This window comes from Thalassophryne amazonica, chromosome 14 (genome assembly GCF_902500255.1).
Source record: "Thalassophryne amazonica chromosome 14, fThaAma1.1, whole genome shotgun sequence".
NCBI lineage: Eukaryota > Metazoa > Chordata > Actinopteri > Batrachoidiformes > Batrachoididae > Thalassophryne > Thalassophryne amazonica.
Genome location: NC_047116.1, coordinates 59,683,824 through 59,703,239, shown reverse-complemented (window position 1 = coordinate 59,703,239; position 19,416 = coordinate 59,683,824). Strand labels below are relative to the sequence as shown.

The 19,416-nt window shown below is 41.1% G+C and overlaps 1 protein-coding gene across 2 annotated transcripts in view; it reads left to right on the top strand.

Moving 5' to 3' along the window:
• The window catches only part of LOC117524798 (partitioning defective 3 homolog B-like), an 830,560-nt gene that overhangs the window by 324,915 nt on the left and 486,229 nt on the right, over positions 1 to 19,416 (top strand). For both annotated transcript variants that reach the window (XM_034186621.1, XM_034186620.1), the window contains exon 11: positions 7,376 to 7,504. In XM_034186621.1, the coding sequence (XP_034042512.1) occupies positions 7,376 to 7,504 (129 nt within the window). The remainder of the gene's footprint in view (positions 1 to 7,375; positions 7,505 to 19,416) is intronic.

Sequence of the window (19,416 nt, the reverse complement as noted above, 5' to 3'; positions counted from 1 at the left end):
ATAAGTCGAAATACCAGAGGTGGAAAACTCCAGCTTCAGAAAGTAAAAGTCCATCCACATATTTGTTCCATCTGTTGTGTGGGAAGTGCGGGCTTCAAGCACGAGAGGGCGTCGGAGCAACCAGGAGTGACAGCTGTCACTCATCATCCGTACCAGCTGTCACTCATCCACTACTCATCACCACCACCATAAAGGCCGGACTGCAACTCCACCTCCCCGCCGAGAAATCAGCTACCATTCAGGTAACTTTCTCTGCTGACTCAAATCATTGAGTGATAACCTGAACTTCTTTTGCAGCCGTTATCCTGTGGTGTTCTGCCTTATCTGTGGGATTGGCGTTTGGTGTGATCAGCGACGGCTTCGCCTCACACCCCAAACCAAGATAAGTGGTTAAACAGGAGCTGCACGAGTGTGTGATTGGAGGTGGAGGTTCTCCCTCCTTTACTGAACGCTGACTGTGGGAGTACTGAGTGTGCGAACTCACACTCATCAGGACTGTCTCTGTTTTCTGCCAGCAGTACCGGGTCTGACTGCTGAAGACAGCGGCCACCAGGGGCGCAGGGCTTGGCGGCTCCGGTGTTCTTCAGCTCCGTTGGTGGTGGAAGCTGTGTGGGGATCCAGCTCTTCTCTCGCCAGGCGTCTTCTATCGTCAAGCCTGCCCACACGTCACCTGGTGTATGATTGACAGTCCACCATATTGTTATTGTCTGTACGTCGTTGTGCGATTCACAACATTAAATTGTTACTTTTGGCTTATCCATTGTCCGTTCATTACCGCCCCCTGTTGTGGGTCCGTGTCACGTCACTTTCACAACACCATCTTCCTAATAAACCAGCTGATTGTAATTAGTTCAGCTCTTTAAGCAGGTGGATGAGCTAATTACTGAGATCACCGGTTTTAGGTGCACAGGTAGAAGCAATACATGGTAGGGCTTTGACTTTCTGAAGCTGGAGTTTTCCACCTCTGTGAAATATGTCCATTGATGCTGTCCATTGATTGGCTTAAAGCTGTAGTCCTCATGCGAACAGTCCAGACTGTTTCAAATACTAAAACCATTCACACATGGCGTAAATATAAAGTCTTAATCTTACCTGTTCTTTTCAGATTCATCATCACAGCCTGACAAAAACGTATCCACACAACGCGTCCTGATTTTAGAAAACAACATCTAAAAATACTTTAATTTGTTGTCATGGCTGAAGAAACATAGCATTCTTAAAGAAGTTCCTCTATGGTCTCTCTGCTATTGGTGCGTTTCTCAGCCTGATCCAGAAAAGGCCGGGACTTTGTGCCACAGGAAAAAAATTAACTTATTTTAAATGTTGAAAGAAACACAGCTGTTATGGTAAGGTTCTGGATTGGACCGAACTGGACGTTTATCGGAAACTCAGTGCAGGGAGCAAAAAAAAAGAGATGGAATGAACAAATGAGGATAGAATGTGCAACAGAAAACCATAATGAGCCAGGAGGTCTGAAGAGTGATGCCACGGCCCGCTCCAGGCTGTGGAAGTAGGAAGCTGCAGAGCAGACTGAACCAGACAGAAGGATATGGTGCAGGTAGGGAACCAGGATAGTAATGCACAGGAACCGGTGTCCGGTGGCCGCTCATGGAGCTGAGGAGGAGGAGTGTTCTGAGGAGATGAGGAAACAGAGGTGAGTGGAATGCACTCAAGTTCAGAAATGCTGACACTTAGTTCAGAATGATTCAGTTCACCATTGCTGCCAGTTAGTTCAGGAATGTTCAAAGTCAGATTTACTGACAGTTCAGTTCAGGAATGTTGAAGGGCAGGTTACATTGAAGAGGGTTCCAGGTTTTGCTCTGTGAATGGAAGCTCACAGGAGCAAAATGAGCAACACACTTAGCTGGTAGGTACAGAGCGTGGAAACTCAGGAGGCAGGCTGCAGGTGGGAAGCTGATCATCCAAAATAGGCGTGGAAGCAATCAGGAAAAATTCAGGAGCTGAGCGTGAGGGCTCAAACAGGAAGGCGTGTGGAGACACCAAAAATAGCAGGTAGGTTCTATTGCGGAAAATAGAGATGCCAGACAACACACAACGGGACCAGACAAGGCAGGGACCAAGGCAGCCCATGACAATGGCGCCTCATTCTTTCATGTCAGCGTTTATCACACACATCAGTTGATTCTTCAACGTTCTGCACGCAATGAAAATAAATCACATGCTCCACCAAGACTAAAATAAAATAAAAAAATGTTAAATTACTCTGTTTGGCCTCCGTGTGGAGAAGAAATGCTGTGCTCGATGACATGCTCATCAGTATTTACATGTTCTGCCAGCCAAACAAACAGCTTCTGCCAGTGGAGGAAACGCAAACCAAGCCAAACCAAGCCAACCAAGTTCCAACCAGTACCTGTTATGGTTAGAGGTCCAGACGGGACCGGACTTTTACAGACGATGAACTCAAATGCTGGGAGCAAGGAACAGAACTGGTTGTGTCAACGAAAATATACTTATTTACAGTAAATCAGGAGAATAATAATGCTGCGCTGGGGGTGCCTGCAGAGTGGAGAGTCAGCCCACTCATAGCGGTGGAAATTAGGGAGCTGCAGGTTCCCGAGCCAGTCTTGAAAGAGAACTGAAATGCTGGAGTATATGGAACTGGAGCCGGGGCCAGGTGGGATGCACAGAGCCGAGAACAGGAACTAGGAGAACGGAGGAGAGCAGAAGTGAGTGATTGATTGCACTCGTAGCACTGAGGCCTTTAACAACAGACAGTTCACAGAAGGATTAAAAACAGGATTGTTCACTATTCTGGAAATAAGGTTCGCAATCTAGGAAATAAGGTTTGGTTTTTTCTGTAATTATTGTATGGCCTTGCCTTACAGTATAAGGCGCCTTGGGGCAACTGTTTGTTGTGATTTGGCGCTATATAAATAAAATTGATTTGATTTGATTTGGTGTTCAGGAATCGTTCACAGTTCATGAATATCGTCAGAGCTCAAGTGCTGCCCATCTTGTGATGCAGTTCCAATTAACCTGACTTTAGAAATGGCTTGGAAAGTTCTCAGTGCTTCACTGTCAGAGTTCATACAGTTCTTGGAAACAGTTCTTGGAGACAGTTCTTACTCATGCACAGTCACAGAGAGGAGCAGTGTGAGAATGGGATCGCACAAACGTGCAGGAACTTAACTGAAGCGTGGCAGAGCTACACGCTTTGTAGCTGAGAGTCGGAGAGTTCTAAAGTGACGTAGTGCTTGGTAGTGGCGTGGGAGCCAGGAGCATATGCGACATGGGAGCCATGCAGGAGGGTGTCTGGAAACACCAAAAACATCAACGAGCTCTAATACGGAAATTAGAAATGGCGAGATTACCTTGAGATGAGCTGTGGAAAGCTCAGATGTCAGAGTGCATGGAAGTGTCAGTGTAAACAAGGTCATGGATTTCTCATGGAGAGACACGTGTAGAATCCGGCAGTGACTGAGCTCAAAGACAGGGTTTAAGTAACCCACTCCTTTTTTTTTTCCCCTGTCTGCATATATACAACCCCTGGCAAAAAATTATGGAATCACCGGCCTTGGAGGATGTTCATTCAGTTGTTTAATTTTGTAGAAAAAAGCAGATCACAGACATGACACAAAACTAAAGTCATTTCAAATGGCAACTTTCTGGCTTTAAGAAACACTATAAGAAATCAAGAAAAAAATTGTGGCAGTCAGTAATGGTTACTTTTTTAGATCAAGCAGAAGGAAAAAAATATGGACTCACTCAATTCTGAGGAAAAAATTATGGAATCACCCTGTAAATTTTCATCCCCAAAACTAACACCTGCATCAAATCAGATCTGCTCATAGGTCTGCATCTAAAAAGGAGTGATCACACCTTGGAGAGCTGTTGCACCAAGTGGACTGACATGAATCATGGCTCCAACACAAGAGATGTCAATTGAAACAAAGGAGAGGGTTATCAAACTCTTAAAAGAGGGTAAATCATCACGCAATGTTGCAAAAGATGGTTGTTCACAGTCAGCTGTGTCTAAATTCTGGACCAAATGCAAACAACATGGGAAGGTTGTTAAAGGCAAACATACTGGTAGACCAAGGAAGACATCAAAGCGTCAAGACAGAAAACTTAAAGCAGTATGTCTCAAAAATCGAAAATGCACAACAAAACAAATGAGGAACGAATGGGAGGAAACTGGAGTCAACGTCTGTGACCGAACTGTAAGAAACCGCCTAAAGGAAATGGGATTTACATACAGAAAAGCTAAACGAAAGCCATCATTAACACCTAAACAGAAACAAACAAGGTTACAGTGGGCTAAGGAAAAGCAATCGTGGACTGTGGATGACTGGATGAAAGTCATATTCAGTGATGAATCTCGAATCTGCATTGGGCAAGGTGATGATGCTGGAACTTATGTTTGGTGCCATTCCAATGAGATTTATAAAGATGACTGCCTGAAGAGAACATGTAAATTTCCACAGCCATTGATGATATGGGGCTGCATGTCAGGTAAAGGCACTGGGGAGATGGCTATCATTACATCATCAATAAATGCACAAGTTTACGTTGATATTTTGGACACTTTTCTTATCCCATCAATTGAAAGGATGTTTAGGGATGATGAAATCATTTTTCAAGATGATAATGCATCTTGCCATAGAGCAAAAACTGTGAAAACATTCCTTGCAAAAAGACACACAGGGTCAATGTCATGGCCTGCAAATAGTCCGGATCTTAATCCAATTGAAAATCTTTGGTGGAAGTTGAAGAAAATGGTCCATGACAAGGCTCAAACCTGCAAAGCTGATCTGGCAACAGCAATCAGAGAAAGTTGGAGCCAGATTCATGAAGAGTACTGTTTGTCACTCATTAAGTCCATGCCTCAGAGACTGCAAGCTGTTATAAAAGCCAGAGGTGGTGCAACAAAATACTAGTGATGTGTTGGAGCATTCTTTTGTTTTTTATGATAACCGTTACTGACTGCCACAATTTCTTTTCCTGATTTCTTATAGTGTTTCTTAAAGCCAGAAAGTTTCCATTTGAAATGACTTTAGTTTTGTGTGATTCCATAATTTTTGCCAGGGGTTGTAGTAATGGTAAATGCCACACTGGCAGAACCATTTATGAACATTAATACACATATATGCAATTTATTCTTGCACGACAGAAGGTATGTAGTGCGTGAGTGAATGTGGTGTGCGTGTGTGACCCCCATCCGCCCTTCCCGATCACCCTACAAGATCCTACTCAAAGCTGACTGACAACTTCTATCAGGAGGGGCCTACCACCAAAACAACACAAAGACAGACAAAAACGAAAGACAAGTGGTGAAAGCAATAACTGTGAAGTGAGACACGGAGGAGACGGGGCCCCAACATAAAACATGCCGGAACAAACCACCACACATGAACAAGCAGTGACAGCGACAGTCTGTTGTCTAATTAGTGAGCATTCATTCCCTAATCTAGGAAACCAGAGTCTTGATCCCCTTGAGAGTACCCAAAGCCGAATTGTGGTGTCGGCCAAGAACACGTGACCAGCCACACACAGAGACCCAGATTACAGCTATATATCCGATCACTACTGTGGCTGGTGTTTTGGGCCAAGATAAAAGTACAGAACCCTACCATAAGATATGGACCACTCCGGCCACGCGGAGACGCCGGATCGCACCCTCTCCTGATGAGCCGCAGATGAGCCTCAAGTGCGAGTAGCTGATGAACAGCAGGTGTTCCTCAGCTCTGCAGTGTGCCACCTGGAGGGAAAACAGACAAACTACACACAAGAGGTTAAAAAGGGAAGGGGAGAGAGACAGCCAAAAGGCTGGCCACAACAGTACCATACCATGCAGTGCAGGGCTGTTGGCATACGCTGGCTAAATCGTCATGGTGTGACAGGGCCCTGAAACAATCAAGCCATGCTGTTCAGCTCAATAGGGGAATTGCATATGCCAGTGCGCATGCCCAGACGTAGCCCTTGCACACTGCATCTATGCCTACAGCCAGGATTTATAGATGTAAACAAAGAGAGATGTGGTACTTTTAAGCCAATTTTGGACCCAGAAGATGTACCTGGAGCTGTTTTTAACTTACTATTCAAGGTAACAACAGTAGCGGAACTGAAAAGATGGTTGAAGTGCAAAATTGCAAGTTAAAAAGCAAGAAAAATGATAGAGGAGTTATTACTTTGTGAGTGACGAGGTAAATTGCACACGTTTAAAGGTTTTATATCAAATGTTTGTAAATTGCTTAATATTTTGCCTTTTTCCACGGGTAAAAAACTGTTGTAATGGAGATAATCTTGGCTCATCTTTGAGATCATTCAGATCAGTAAGTGTGCGCTGCATCGTTTCTGTACTGAGCCAAGCACATGCATTTCTTGGTGGATGGGACTCTGAACCTCCGGGGAAAGAAAGAACGTGTGAGAGTTGTTTCTGCAATAAAATGCAACAGGAGGAAGCTGTTCTGGGTGAAGGGGGGTGATTTCGCATAGGATTCATCATGTTGCACGTCAAGTAGCGGCCACAATTTTTTGCCACAAGTTGTGTACAAAGTGATTATATTGATTATTTTGATGAAAGTGGCTTGAGTGGAAAAACCGTTGGTGTGTCGACCATGAAAGTTCTCTGACTGCTGCAGACTCTGTGGTTTGATGTTGGCCTGAATTTACTAAACTTTTACATATTATTCCCAGCCTTGTCAATTTTGTGAATCTACTTGTTTCTCAGTGTTACATTCTTTGGAAAAAACATAGAAGTTCACATTTTTCTCTGAGATGGTTATTGAAGCATCCAGAGACACAAGTAATGCCTGGCACTCTGAGCCTTTTGTTTGCTTTCTGACTGTGTCTGTATGTCCTCAGCAGGCACACATTTCCCACAATCCCCTGTGTGACCAATAACCAATATGGCGCGTATGCAGTCATTGCATTTAAGCATATTTAGATGAACTGTCATACTTTTAAGCTGTCTCTAATAATTTGCACCAATTTTTCCTAAAATTGGAGCACCTTTAACTTTTGACTCCTGTACAAACTGAAATTGACCTTTGTCACCATTCTTGCTGTTTTTGCATGTACCTTCATCACATTCAGTCACAGATCATCCAAACTATACCTTTTTGGAATCTTTATGATCAGGCAAATAATGTGGTGTAGTTTTCAATATGATTGGCACATTTTAAAATTTTGAACACTGTATACTTCTTCAATTGACCCCTCCCTGGCCGCCTGTTGAAAATTAAAATGGCCAATCATTTTTTTTTCAAAAGAGTAATGTCCAACAAGTATTTTTGCCAAATTTGGTGCTTGTATCAGCATTTGAAGGATCATTTCTATTATCTGCTCCATTACTGTTGCAAATATGATGTGAAGTTGCTGTGCTGATGATGTTTTTCTTGGTGTATGTGCATAGGTAAATGGTGTGGATATCACAGGTGTGAGTCAGGAGGAGTTGGTTTGTATGCTGCGGAGCACACGTCAGGGAGAGTGTGTGTGTCTGGTGGTCCTGCGACAAGAAGACCTGTTCTTGCCACGGGAGATGGTAAGAACCAATCACAAGACTGCATTCTCAGAGTGTGGTAAGCCTTCAAACATTTGAGAGACATTGCATTTGACTTACAGGCCAGTGAATACTTGCTGTATGAAGGTAGTGTATAAAAGTAATTCATCCAAAAAGCAGCCAGATGGACACAACTGCACCATCTTTTTAATACACATCACACTGTTTTTGCAAATTTCTTTTCACTCTGCTTTGGGAAATTTTGGTCCAGTTAGCAGGCTTGCCTGGGTGATGCACAGACATGAGCTGACATCACTTCAAATGCCATATGTCTTTTATGGAATTTTTATGATGGTGCGTTTGCCATCCCAGTGATCTGCTGAAGGTTTTTACAGGTCTACATTCTGAGTGAATGTGACCTTAGTGTGATGTTAAAATATTTTATGTTAGTGTTTTCTCTGATAATTGTTTCTGCATTTCTTTGCTATTTTGACTAATAAACACTTTTCTAACCAATTACTGCTCTATTTTCCCTCTTTTCTTCTTTTATGTGAGTCTGCATGATTGACATCTGTGGGACACATTGACGTGTTAATTCAAACATTTTGTGGCCATTATTGCATATCACTTCCATTTTTTCTGAGAACTGTGAGGTTTTGTCTAATTTTACTTACTGTAAAAGTTTCATCTTCAACAGCTGCATGACAAAAGACCTTAGCATTTAGGCTTCATTTTTTTCCCCCTGAAAGCATTTATTTTTCAGAATATTTTACTTGTGGTGATGCATTTCCTAAAAGCTCTGATGTGTCAGTTGTTTGGCAGCACACACCAATGCTAGGACAAAGGATCGAGGGTCTTCCTTTGTCAGTATATTAGAACCATGAAGTCTTCTATTCATTTTAATTAAATTTATTTATACAGCACCAAATCACAGCAAAGCTGCCTCTAGGCGCTTCACATGGGTAAGATCTCACCTTACCTTGCATCTTGCACAAAAGTAGGACTAAACAGGTTCTACAGATTTTGGATTTTGTTTTACAATGTTCATTGGTGTTATTTTATTTTATTGTTTTATTACGAGTCCTGCTGTTAAATACTTTTTTCAGTGTAGCTACTCATCCTCCTGCTGGGATGTTGGGCATCTCCAGTGCCAGGGTTCTAGTAGCTAATGTATCAGCTGTGAACAAAGTGAAACTGCAAAGATGGTGAGGTAGCTGAGGACAGGTACAGCTGTAGGGTATTGCGGTGTTGGGGTTGAACTCCTTCAGATGGATGGAGATGTTTTCCTCAATTTGCTTTGGTTTCCTTCCATTTTGGAGACAGGTTGCTATGAAAGGAAATGGTGATCATCTGCATTGCAAATACTACAGGGGGTCATTCTCAACAGGACTTAGAGCCAGCTGTTTGTTGCTCAGGGAGGAGACAACTTTGGTTTCACACCTATGAAGTCAACCATCAAAAAATACTGTAACTGTGTAAGTATTAAACACAAGTACAAATATTGGCAGTTTCTTTTCAGCTTCTATTGCTTTTCTCAAAGCTAGTTCAACCTGCTCTGTGAAACATCCTCAGAAATTGTGGGATTTTAAACAAGTTGCTGAGTATCAGAACCAGCCTATCAACAGGTACTGGGGTGCTGTGCGCAGTGGGAGTGGCAAAGTTGCTTTTTTTTTCCCAGTGAACTCTTCTATAGATATTGTGTAGTCACATGCAACACACGGTTTTGTTTATGCCACCATACTGAACAGCAAGCTCTGTGTTGACACAGCATTGCCGATGCTGGATCGTCGGTGGACGGCCAAGTTAATTTGTCCGCTATAGCTATAACCCTAATTGCAATGAAGTTGGGACATTGTGTGAAATGTACATAAAAACAGAATACAGTGATTTGGAAATCCTCTTCAACCTATATTCAATTGAATACACTGCAAAGACAAGATAATTAATGTTCAAACTAACAGACTTTATTGTTTTTGTGCAAATATTTGCTCATTTTGAAATGGATGCCTACAACACATTTCAAAAAAGCTGGGACAGTGGTATGTTTACCACTGTGTTACATCACCTTTCTTCTAACAACACTCAATAAGTGTTGGGAACTGAGGACACTCATGATTGGGTATAAAAGAGCATCCCCAAAATTCTCAGCCGTTCACAGGCATAGATGGGGAGAGGATCATCACTTTGTTTAACAGTTTAAGAACAATGTTTCTCAATGTTCAATTGCAAGGAATTTATGGATTCCATCATCTACAGTCTATCATATAATCAGAAAATTCAGACAATATGGAGAGCTTTCTACACGTAAGCGGCAAAGCCGAAAACCAACATTGAATGCCCATGACCTTCGATCCCTCAGGTGGCACTGCATTAAAAACTGGCATCATTGTGTAAAGGATCTTACCGCGTGGGCTCAGGAACACTTCAGAAAACCATTGTCAGTTAACACAGTTCGTTGCTACATCTACAAGTCCAAGTTAAAACTCTACTATGCAGAGCGAAAGCCATACATCAACAACATCCAGAAATGCCGCCGCCTTCTCTGGGCCCGAGTTCATTTGAAATGGACAGATGCAAAGTGGAAAAGTGTGCTGTGGTCTGATGAGTCCATATTTCAGATTGTTTTTGGAAATCATGGACGTCGTGTCCTCTGGACAAAAGAGGAAAAAGACCATCAAGATTGTTACCTGCGCTAAGTTCAAAAGCCAGCATCTGTGATGGTATGGGGGTGTGTTAGTGCCCATGACATGGGCAGCTTACACATCTGTGATGGCACCATCGATGCTGAAAGGTACATCCAGGTTTTGGAGCAACACACGCTGCCATCCAAGGAACGTCTTTTTCAGTGACATCCCTGTTTATTTCAGCAAGACAATGCCAAGCCACATTCTGCATGTGTTACAACAGCGTGGCTTCATAGTAAAAGAGTGCTGGTACTAGACTGGCCTGCCTGCAGTCCAGACCTGTCGCCCATTGAAAATGTGTGGCGCATTATGAAGCACAAAATAGACAACAGAGACCCTGGACTGTTGAGCAACTGAAGTTGTACATCAAGCAAGAATGGGAAAGAATTCCACCTACAAACCTTCAACAATTAGTGTCCTCAGTTCCCAAACACTTATTGAGTGTTGTTAGAAGGAAAGGTGATGTAACACCATGGTAAACATACCACTGTCCCAGCTTTTTTGAAATGTGTTGTAGGCATCCATTTCAAAATGAGCAAATATTTGCACAAAAACAATAAAGTTTATCCGTTTGAACATTAAATATCTGGTCTTTGTGGTGTATTCAGTTGAATATAGGTTGAAGAGGATTTGCAAATCATTGTTTTCTGTTTTTATTTACATTTTACACAATGTCCCAACTTCATTGGAATTATTAAGAAATAAGAAAATGCTACTTAATAAGAACACGTAACTTATACTCTGGAAAATATGGTCATTAAGTGATGGGAATATTAGAATTTTGTAATTTTGAGCAGCAGCAGCAAAGTTTTTTTCTTTTTTGGATGAGTGATGATGGGCATAAAGGAAGTAGCCACTTCCATCACTGTGATTTATTCAGAGACTTCTTATCTCGTGAGCATAGGCCATAAATATGGCAATACAACAATTACCTTATTAAACCTGATCTCTTCCAAAGGGGGCTTTAGTGAACATTTCCAAAGGACCCAAAAAACTACTATCATTACAATGGGATCTGATTACATTTTGATATTTACAAAGAAGAAAGAAAGAAAATTAAATATCTAAAGTTTTTCACACTTGCTGTAGGTTAAGGTTTGCAGATAAAGATTTCTGGCTGGATATGTTGTCTGAATAAGATGGCAAGGGAAGAAAAAGTCCAACTTTTTTTATTGAAATATTTTCATCCAATTTAATTTGCAGTATTTCAGTCAGCTAACAGACTGTTGTATTAGCTACCATTTCTCTTTCCATCGCACGTTCTGACAGATAATTAAGCAGATGGAGATAACCTGCCTGTGACTATTTAACAGCTCGTAGGGTTCGTTCAACAGCCACAACTGTGTACAGGAGCAAGTAGGATTGCATTTATACTGAGGGAACAGTTGTTAACATGTTTCACAACATCACACAGCTATTAAACAGAGAAAAAGGAACTGTGGGCAATGATGTTTGAGAGCATGGAACTAGAGAATTTAAATAAATATTTGAACATTTAAAAAAAATACCTACAACCCCTGGCAATAATTATGGAATCACCGGCCTCGGAGGATGTTCATTCAGTTGTTTAATTTTGTAGAAAAAAAGCAGATCACAGACATGACACAAAACTAAAGTCATTTCAAATGGCAACTTCCTGCCTTTAAGAAACACTATAAGAAATCAGGAAAAATAATTGTGGCAGTCAGTAATGGTTACTTTTTTAGACCAAGCAGAGGGAAACAAATATGGACTCACTCAATTCTGAGGAATAAATTATGGAATCACCCTGTAAATTTTCATCCCCAAAACTAACACCTGCATCAAATCAGATCTGCTCGTTAGTCTGCATCTAAAAAGGAGTGATCACACCTTGGAGAGCTGTTGCACCAAGTGGACTGACATGAATCATGGCTCCAATATGAGAGATGTCAATTGAAACAAAGGAGAGGATTATCAAACTCTTAAAAGAGGGTAAATCATCACGCAATGTTGCAAAAGATGTTGGTTGTTCACAGTCAGCTGTGTCTAAACTCTGGACCAAATACAAACAACATGGGAAGGTTGTTAAAGGCAAACATACTGGTAGACCAAGGAAGACATCAAAGTGTCAAGACAGAAAACTTAAAGCAATATGTCTCAAAAATCGAAAATGCACAACAAAACAAATGAGGAACGAATGGGAGGAAACTGGAGTCAACGTCTGTGACCGAACTGTAAGAAACCGCCTAAAGGAAATGGGATTTACATACAGAAAAGCTAAACGAAAGCCATCATTAACACCTAAACAGAAACAAACAAGGTTACAATGGGCTAAGGAAAAGCAATCGTGGACTGTGGATGACTGGATGAAAGTCATATTCAGTGATGAATCTCGAATCTGCATTGGGCAAGGTGATGATGCTGGAACTTTTGTTTGGTGCCGTTCCAATGAGATCTATAAAGATGACTGCCTGAAGAGAACATGTAAATTTCCACAGTCATTGATGATATGGGGCTGCATGTCAGGTAAAGGCACTGGGGAGATGGCTGTCATTACATCATCAATAAATGCACAAGTTTACGTTGATATTTTGGACACTTTTCTTATCCCATCAATTGAAAGGATGTTTGGGGATGATGAAATCATTTTTCAAGATGATAATGCATCTTGCCATAGAGCAAAAACTGTGAAAACATTCCTTGCAAAAAGACACATAGGGTCAATGTCATGGCCTGCAAATAGTCCGGATCTTAATCCAATTGAAAATCTTTGGTGGAAGTTGAAGAAAATAGTCCATGACAAGGCTCCAACCTGCAAAGCTGATCTGGCAACAGCAATCAGAGAAAGTTGGAGCCAGATTGATGAAGAGTACTGTTTGTCACTCATTAAGTCCATGCCTCAGAGACTGCAAGCTGTTATAAAAGCCAGAGGTGGTGCAACTAGTGATGTGTTGGAGCGTTCTTTTGTTTTTCATGATTCCATAATTTTTTCCTCAGAATTGAGTGATTCCTATTTTTTTCCCTCTGCTTGGTCTAAAAAAGTAACCGTTACTGACTGCCACAATTTCTTTTCCTGATTTCTTATAGTGTTTCTTAAAGCCAGAAAGTTGCCATTTGAAATGACTTTAGTTTTGTGTCATGTCTGTGGTCTGCTTTTTTTCTACAAAATTAAACAACTGAATGAACATCCTCTGAGGCCGGTGATTCCATAATTTTTGCCAGGGGTTGTACATTGTCACGACAAAGATTATAATTGGAAGGGTCCTTACTAGCAGCCTCTCACTGCTCCATCTCCAGAAATTTACAAAACCTTTTTAAAGGCAAATGATAAATGGACTGCATTTATATACTGCTTTTCCATCTGCATCAGATGCTCAAAATGCTTTACAAATAATGCCTCACATACACCCCACTGTGAGGGTGCTGCCATAAAAGGTTTTCACTACACACCGGGAGCAACTAGGGGATTAAGGACCTTGCCCTTCGTGATTTTACGGTCAGGCTGGGATTTTAACTGAGGATCTTGTGGTCTCAAGCCCAACGCTTGAACCAGTAGACCATCACCTCCCCTAATGGCAAAAGTGTCTGTTGTACATTTGACCAAAAATATCTGATAATTAGTTCATTCATGATTTTTTTTTTTTTTTTGCCTGACACACTGACCTAAATACACGTGCAATGAAGTTTTGGTCATTGTTGATGGTGTCACATCCAGTGGAAATTATAGACTCTCATCTGCTTTATGCTGTATCATAACCACTAACACCATTGGACTTAGGGACCTATATAGGACTTATTTCTTCTGCTTCTTTTTCTTCGGCACCATCCTGGAAGTATTCATGGTACCATGATCAACTGTACATTCGATAATGGAAAATGGAAAAAAAAAAAAAGAGCCAGGGAGCATACAAACTTCACATCACTGAAGAAAAAGCCCCAAAATTATCACCCAGAAATGTGTAAATTAGTTTGTGCTGAAGTTTCATCAAAACGTCTGGGTCATAATTAAAACATTTATGGAGTTAAGTGCATCAGATAGAAATGTGTGACATTGTCTGCCTTTAAGAGAGCACTTTATCACCATGGCCTTAAAGGCCACTGAGAATTTTGTAGTTTTGAGCAGCAGCAGCAGCAAACGAAGAAGACACAAATACAAATTTAATATAAAGAAAAGGCTTTGTCTTTGTCCTGGTGATCAACTCAACTTTTTTCCAGCTTTTTAATGTAGATTTTAAACCACTCTAAGTTGTTACAGTTAGCTTGCAGGAGCAGTTGTAGCTGTCATGCTCATAATTCTTTGTGGCTTATTTGTTTCTACATTTTAAACACAAAAATAAGCCAAAGATTGACACTTCCTTGGCACAAAAAGCCTCAATTCAAACTGATTTACTGTGGTTTTTGTGTTGATGTCAATTAAAAAGCTGGCACAATGCCAGTTAAGCTTTCTGTAAGGCTGTCAATCTGCAGGTACAAAACATTCAAGCACTCATGGTATAGCTGATTTTGATGAGGACACTTTCCTGTCATGTTTAACAGTTTTCGAGTTCAGCATGTTTCTCAGGAGACTTGAGCACAACTGTTGAATGAATACACTTAGTTGTCTTTAGGAGATGCCTGCACTACTGACTGAACTATAGTCACCCACCACAAATTTTGTTTTTGTTATTGTTTGGAAGATTTTGGTTGTAAGAACAGTCAAAATGTAACAAAAGTCAGTTTGATGTTGTACAGGGGTCAAAAGTTAAAGTTTCTCCAATTGTGGTAAAACATGATGCAAATTGTGGGTTGAGCTAATAGAGTTTAAAATGAATAATTTGCACCGTTTACTGTGCTTACCTTTTGCATGTTTTCCCACTTACAAAAATGGAGAGGTCTGTAATTTTTATCGTAGGTACTCTTCAACTGTGAGAGACTTCAACTGTGTATTCCTGCAGAAAAAAAATACAATTCAGAAAATCACATTGTACGATTTTTAAATAATTAATATCCATTTTATTGCATGAAATAAGTATTTGATCACCTACCAACCAGCAAGAATTCTGACTCTCACAGACATATTAGTTCTTCTTTAAGAAGTCCTCCTATTCTGTACTCTTCACCTGTATTAATTGCACCTGTTTGAACTTGTTAACTGTATAAAGACTGTCCACACACTCAATCAATCACACACCAAGCTATCCACCATGGCCAAGACCAAAGAGCTGTCTAAGGACAGCAGGAACAAAATTGTAGACCAGCACAAGGCTGGGATGAGCTATAGGACAATAGGCAAGCAGCTTGGTGAGAAGGCAACAACTGTTGGCGTAATTATTAGAAAACACAAGATGACTGTCAATCTTCCTTAGTCTGGGGCTCCATGCATGATCTCGCCTCATGGGGTAAGGATGATTCTGAGAAAGCCCAGAACTCCACGGGAGGACCTGGTCAATGGCCTGAAGAGAGCTGGGACTAGGGATGGGTATTGATAAGATTTTATCGATATCGATGCCACTTATCAATCCAATTCCGTATCGATTCCCTTATCAATACCTCTTGTGAACTTTCTGTGTACTAAAATTAGGCTTACAGGTTTTTTTTATGTCAACAACATTTTATTGAGTCTTAAACTAAATAAATATGAAATTGGTCACGGGATCCTTTATCTCTGGACATAAATAAAATCTACATGGTGGATCCTTGATCTCTGGACATAGTCTTATTACCTGTAACAAAGGTTATATAATTCGGTCAACCTAAGCGTTTTGGGCAAATGGACGCATTTCTCCCATTATATATAACATTTGAATGGCCCTCCACTGAAAAATGTGCACGGCCTGTGACCAGCTTCCTGCTGAGCACCAAGCCTAAAATACGTCACTACATGTAGACCGTATCGGCTCACGCGCCTGGTGGCCGTTGTTTACACTTTTTTTAGCGGCAGAAACTTTGATTAAACACAGCTCTCAGGGACTTGTTTGTCGATATGCCTGACCAGTGTGTCACAGCATATTGCACAAACACAAGGGCGAAAGGTTTTAGCCTTTTCAAGTCCAGGCAGATTGATCAAAAGCCATGGTGTTGTGTGATGCACGAAATGTCCGGCTGCCGCTCACTCCGCTCGCACACCCACATTTGCTCCCGACAGCAGACACTTTCCTCTCCTGTTCTCGCACCGCTCACAGGAACACATAAAATGTCAACCCCAAATAATATGTTCACAATAATCTTGAAATGGTCAAGGAATTTAAGTATTTAAGTAGTAAACACGGCGGCGGCATGTAAACACGACGGCGGTGGCGGCATGTAAACACGGCGGCGGCATGTAAACACGGCGGCGGCATGTAAACACTTCAGTGGCATGTTCAGTGTTGTTTTCGGCGATCTTTTTCGAAACCTTCGCCGTTTATTTCCTGTTCTTTTTGTGAAAATAACGTAACTAAACAAGGATGAATGCAATGCCAAGCGCTCGAAAACGGCAAAAACCCGAAGGTAATGACGGTGGTCCACAAGTAATAGCTACACTGTCACGGCTCCAGAACAATAACAAAGGCAGTAAACAGACGCTCGAATCAAAAATGCTATACAGTAATTAGATTGTTATAAACAGCAGCAACAAAAATCAAAGCCTACCTTACCATTCCATATTCTGCAGCCTTTCAAAATCCATCAGCCAACTTTAACTTTTGACCTCCCTACAACTTGAAACTGACCTTTGTTAACCTTTGATTTTACCTTTTTTACCGTTCTCTCCCTCAGCCCCAACCAGTCCCAGCAGAAGACTGCCCCTCCCTGAGCCTGGTTCTGCTGGAGGTTTCTTCCTGTTAAAAGGGAGTTTTTCCTTCCCACTGTAGCCAAGTGCTTGCTCACAGGGGGTCGTTTTGACCGTTGGGGTTTTACATAATTATTGTATGGCCTTGCCTTACAATATAAAGCGCCTTGGGGCAACTGTTTGTTGTGATTTGGCGCTATATAAAAAAAAATTGATTGATTGATTGATTGACCTTTTTTTAACCCCATAACTCCAAAACCTTCAGACATAGATAGTCCAAACTATACCTTCATGGGATTTTTAATGATCAGACAAATATGGTGGTACATTTGTCAATATGATTGAAGCAAATTTTGACCACTTTGTAACCCTTCATTGACCTCTACCTGACTAGCTACCACCCTGGGATGGCCATCATACATTTTTGTGTCAGCCATGGTATACTGATGTTGGATTATAAGTGTTGCTTTGCCACATTCAGTAGTACCATTTAAGTCAAATTTGGATGTGGGCCCATGGACTAATAGTAGATAGTCATCCCGCTGAGACTGGTCTGCTTGCTGTTTCTTCCTGTAAAATGAGAAATCACTGATCGAGTTTTTCTTGCTACTGTCATCAATGTTGTTGCTCATGAGGTAGATAAATGTAGCTCTTACTTGTGTGCAGTTCTTTGAAGTGACTTTTGCTGTGATTTAGCTCTGTGTAAATATGTTAAATTGGATAGCTTTGAGCTGTGGATTTTTCCAAATATCTTTCCCAAGCTTTCCCGGTCTTTCCAAGGTGGGTCCTCAGGGTCCAAATTTACTGCCTATTTTCCACTTGTCCCAGAACCACTCTGAGTAGATCAGCACAGTCAGGTGTCTTCAACTAATCAAGAACTGGCTGAACAATGGAGCACACCGAATCTAGTTCATTATACCGTCAGAAACATAAGCGTCCATGGATTATTCATAGCATGAATAAACACAAAAAAATGCGTTCTTTTGATAGTTCAAGAAACACTAAAGACCATAAAACATCTACAGAAAACCTTGTTTTAGTCATGGTCTGAGAGGCTTTGACATCAACTGGCTACCGCCATTTCTGCAGGTCAAGCGGGTGACGTCACTGGTTGGGGGAAGATGAGCCTCGTTCTGAGATTTCTTGCCAGAGGCACCAACAAAGAGGTTATTTATGAGTACTGGAGTCTGCACTCCCAATGCTGCCCTCTAAATGGGAACGTCCCTTCATGGACAGCGACATGACGCCTCCTAACTGGGCAAAATATTGATGAAGTTAATGCATGTTAATGCATATTCAATGGCGATTCATGACTGAACACACTCAGAAAAACAATTGCAAAATACATGTTAAAATGCCATTCTGACCTGGATATCGAGCCAGTAAAATTAATTAACATTACATCATGTCAGGAAAGTATTAAACTTACTCTGACACCCACACATTCCCAGATATTAGTGTTGAACAGATCTGTGCTATTAAGTGGCACAGCACAACTCCTAAAACCATTATGAAACATATATTTTTACACAATTATCCTTTATTGACATAGTTTCATTCATGAAGTCAGTGGTGTGTGTGCACATCTCTGTGTGTGCAAGCGTCGTGTTCTCAGATGACACAGGCACGGGCAGGAAACGTACGCCTGTTTATCAACCAAATGTCATGGACAAAGTGACAAGAAGAACCAAAACCACTTACTTATGGAAGGAAATATTGTCTCCCTTGTTCCTCCGTTTATGGCTTTGTCAACATCTGCAGCTTTCTGACGTATTCCACCTGTTTCTTGACAAAACGAATAGAACTTCAGTGAGTGAGCTCAGTAAACCGCACTCGTCCCCAGCAGAGGAGACCCCAACCAGTGACGTCAACCGGAAGTGCCCTCCATTGACTTCAACCAGTGTCTATTTATATGTCAATTTAGCGGCAAATTTGATTCAAATAATTTTATCTATACTGCGCTCAAACATTCTGCAAGTGTATGAATAACAATTTCTTATCAAGGAATGAACAAATTCTCAAAAAGCATTTCTGTTCCCCTTTAAGGCAGGGAGAAATGGAAATTATGCAATACTTTGAGTCTAGAGGACTACGATTGGGAAACAAAGATCTATATCAGCCAAGATTTCAGACCTGACAGTAGTCAGTGAAATATGCATGTTCACTGCAGAACCAATTAATTTGGGAAAGGACCACATTCTTCATTTCCCTTAGTGAGAAACAGTCACAACACCCAAAGCCTGCAATGCTGACACTCAGCCAGTTTGTTGTCATCACTAGTAAAAGACTTGCATATTAGGACATAGAGAAGAAAACAAAAAACTTGAAAGGTTGACTGTCTTACTGATTTTCTTGGCAGTGCAGTCCCGCTCAGCGTTAATGATACATCTGAATTTTAAATACAAAACTTAATACAACAAAACAGATCTCATCCAGGCTCCAATCTCCTATGTGCCTTCTGGCAAACGAGCTCCAATTTCTCATTTTCTTTTGAAGGATATCTTCTCTATGCCACTCCACCATCAAGATGTATAAATGAGGGCACATCAGTTACACAATGT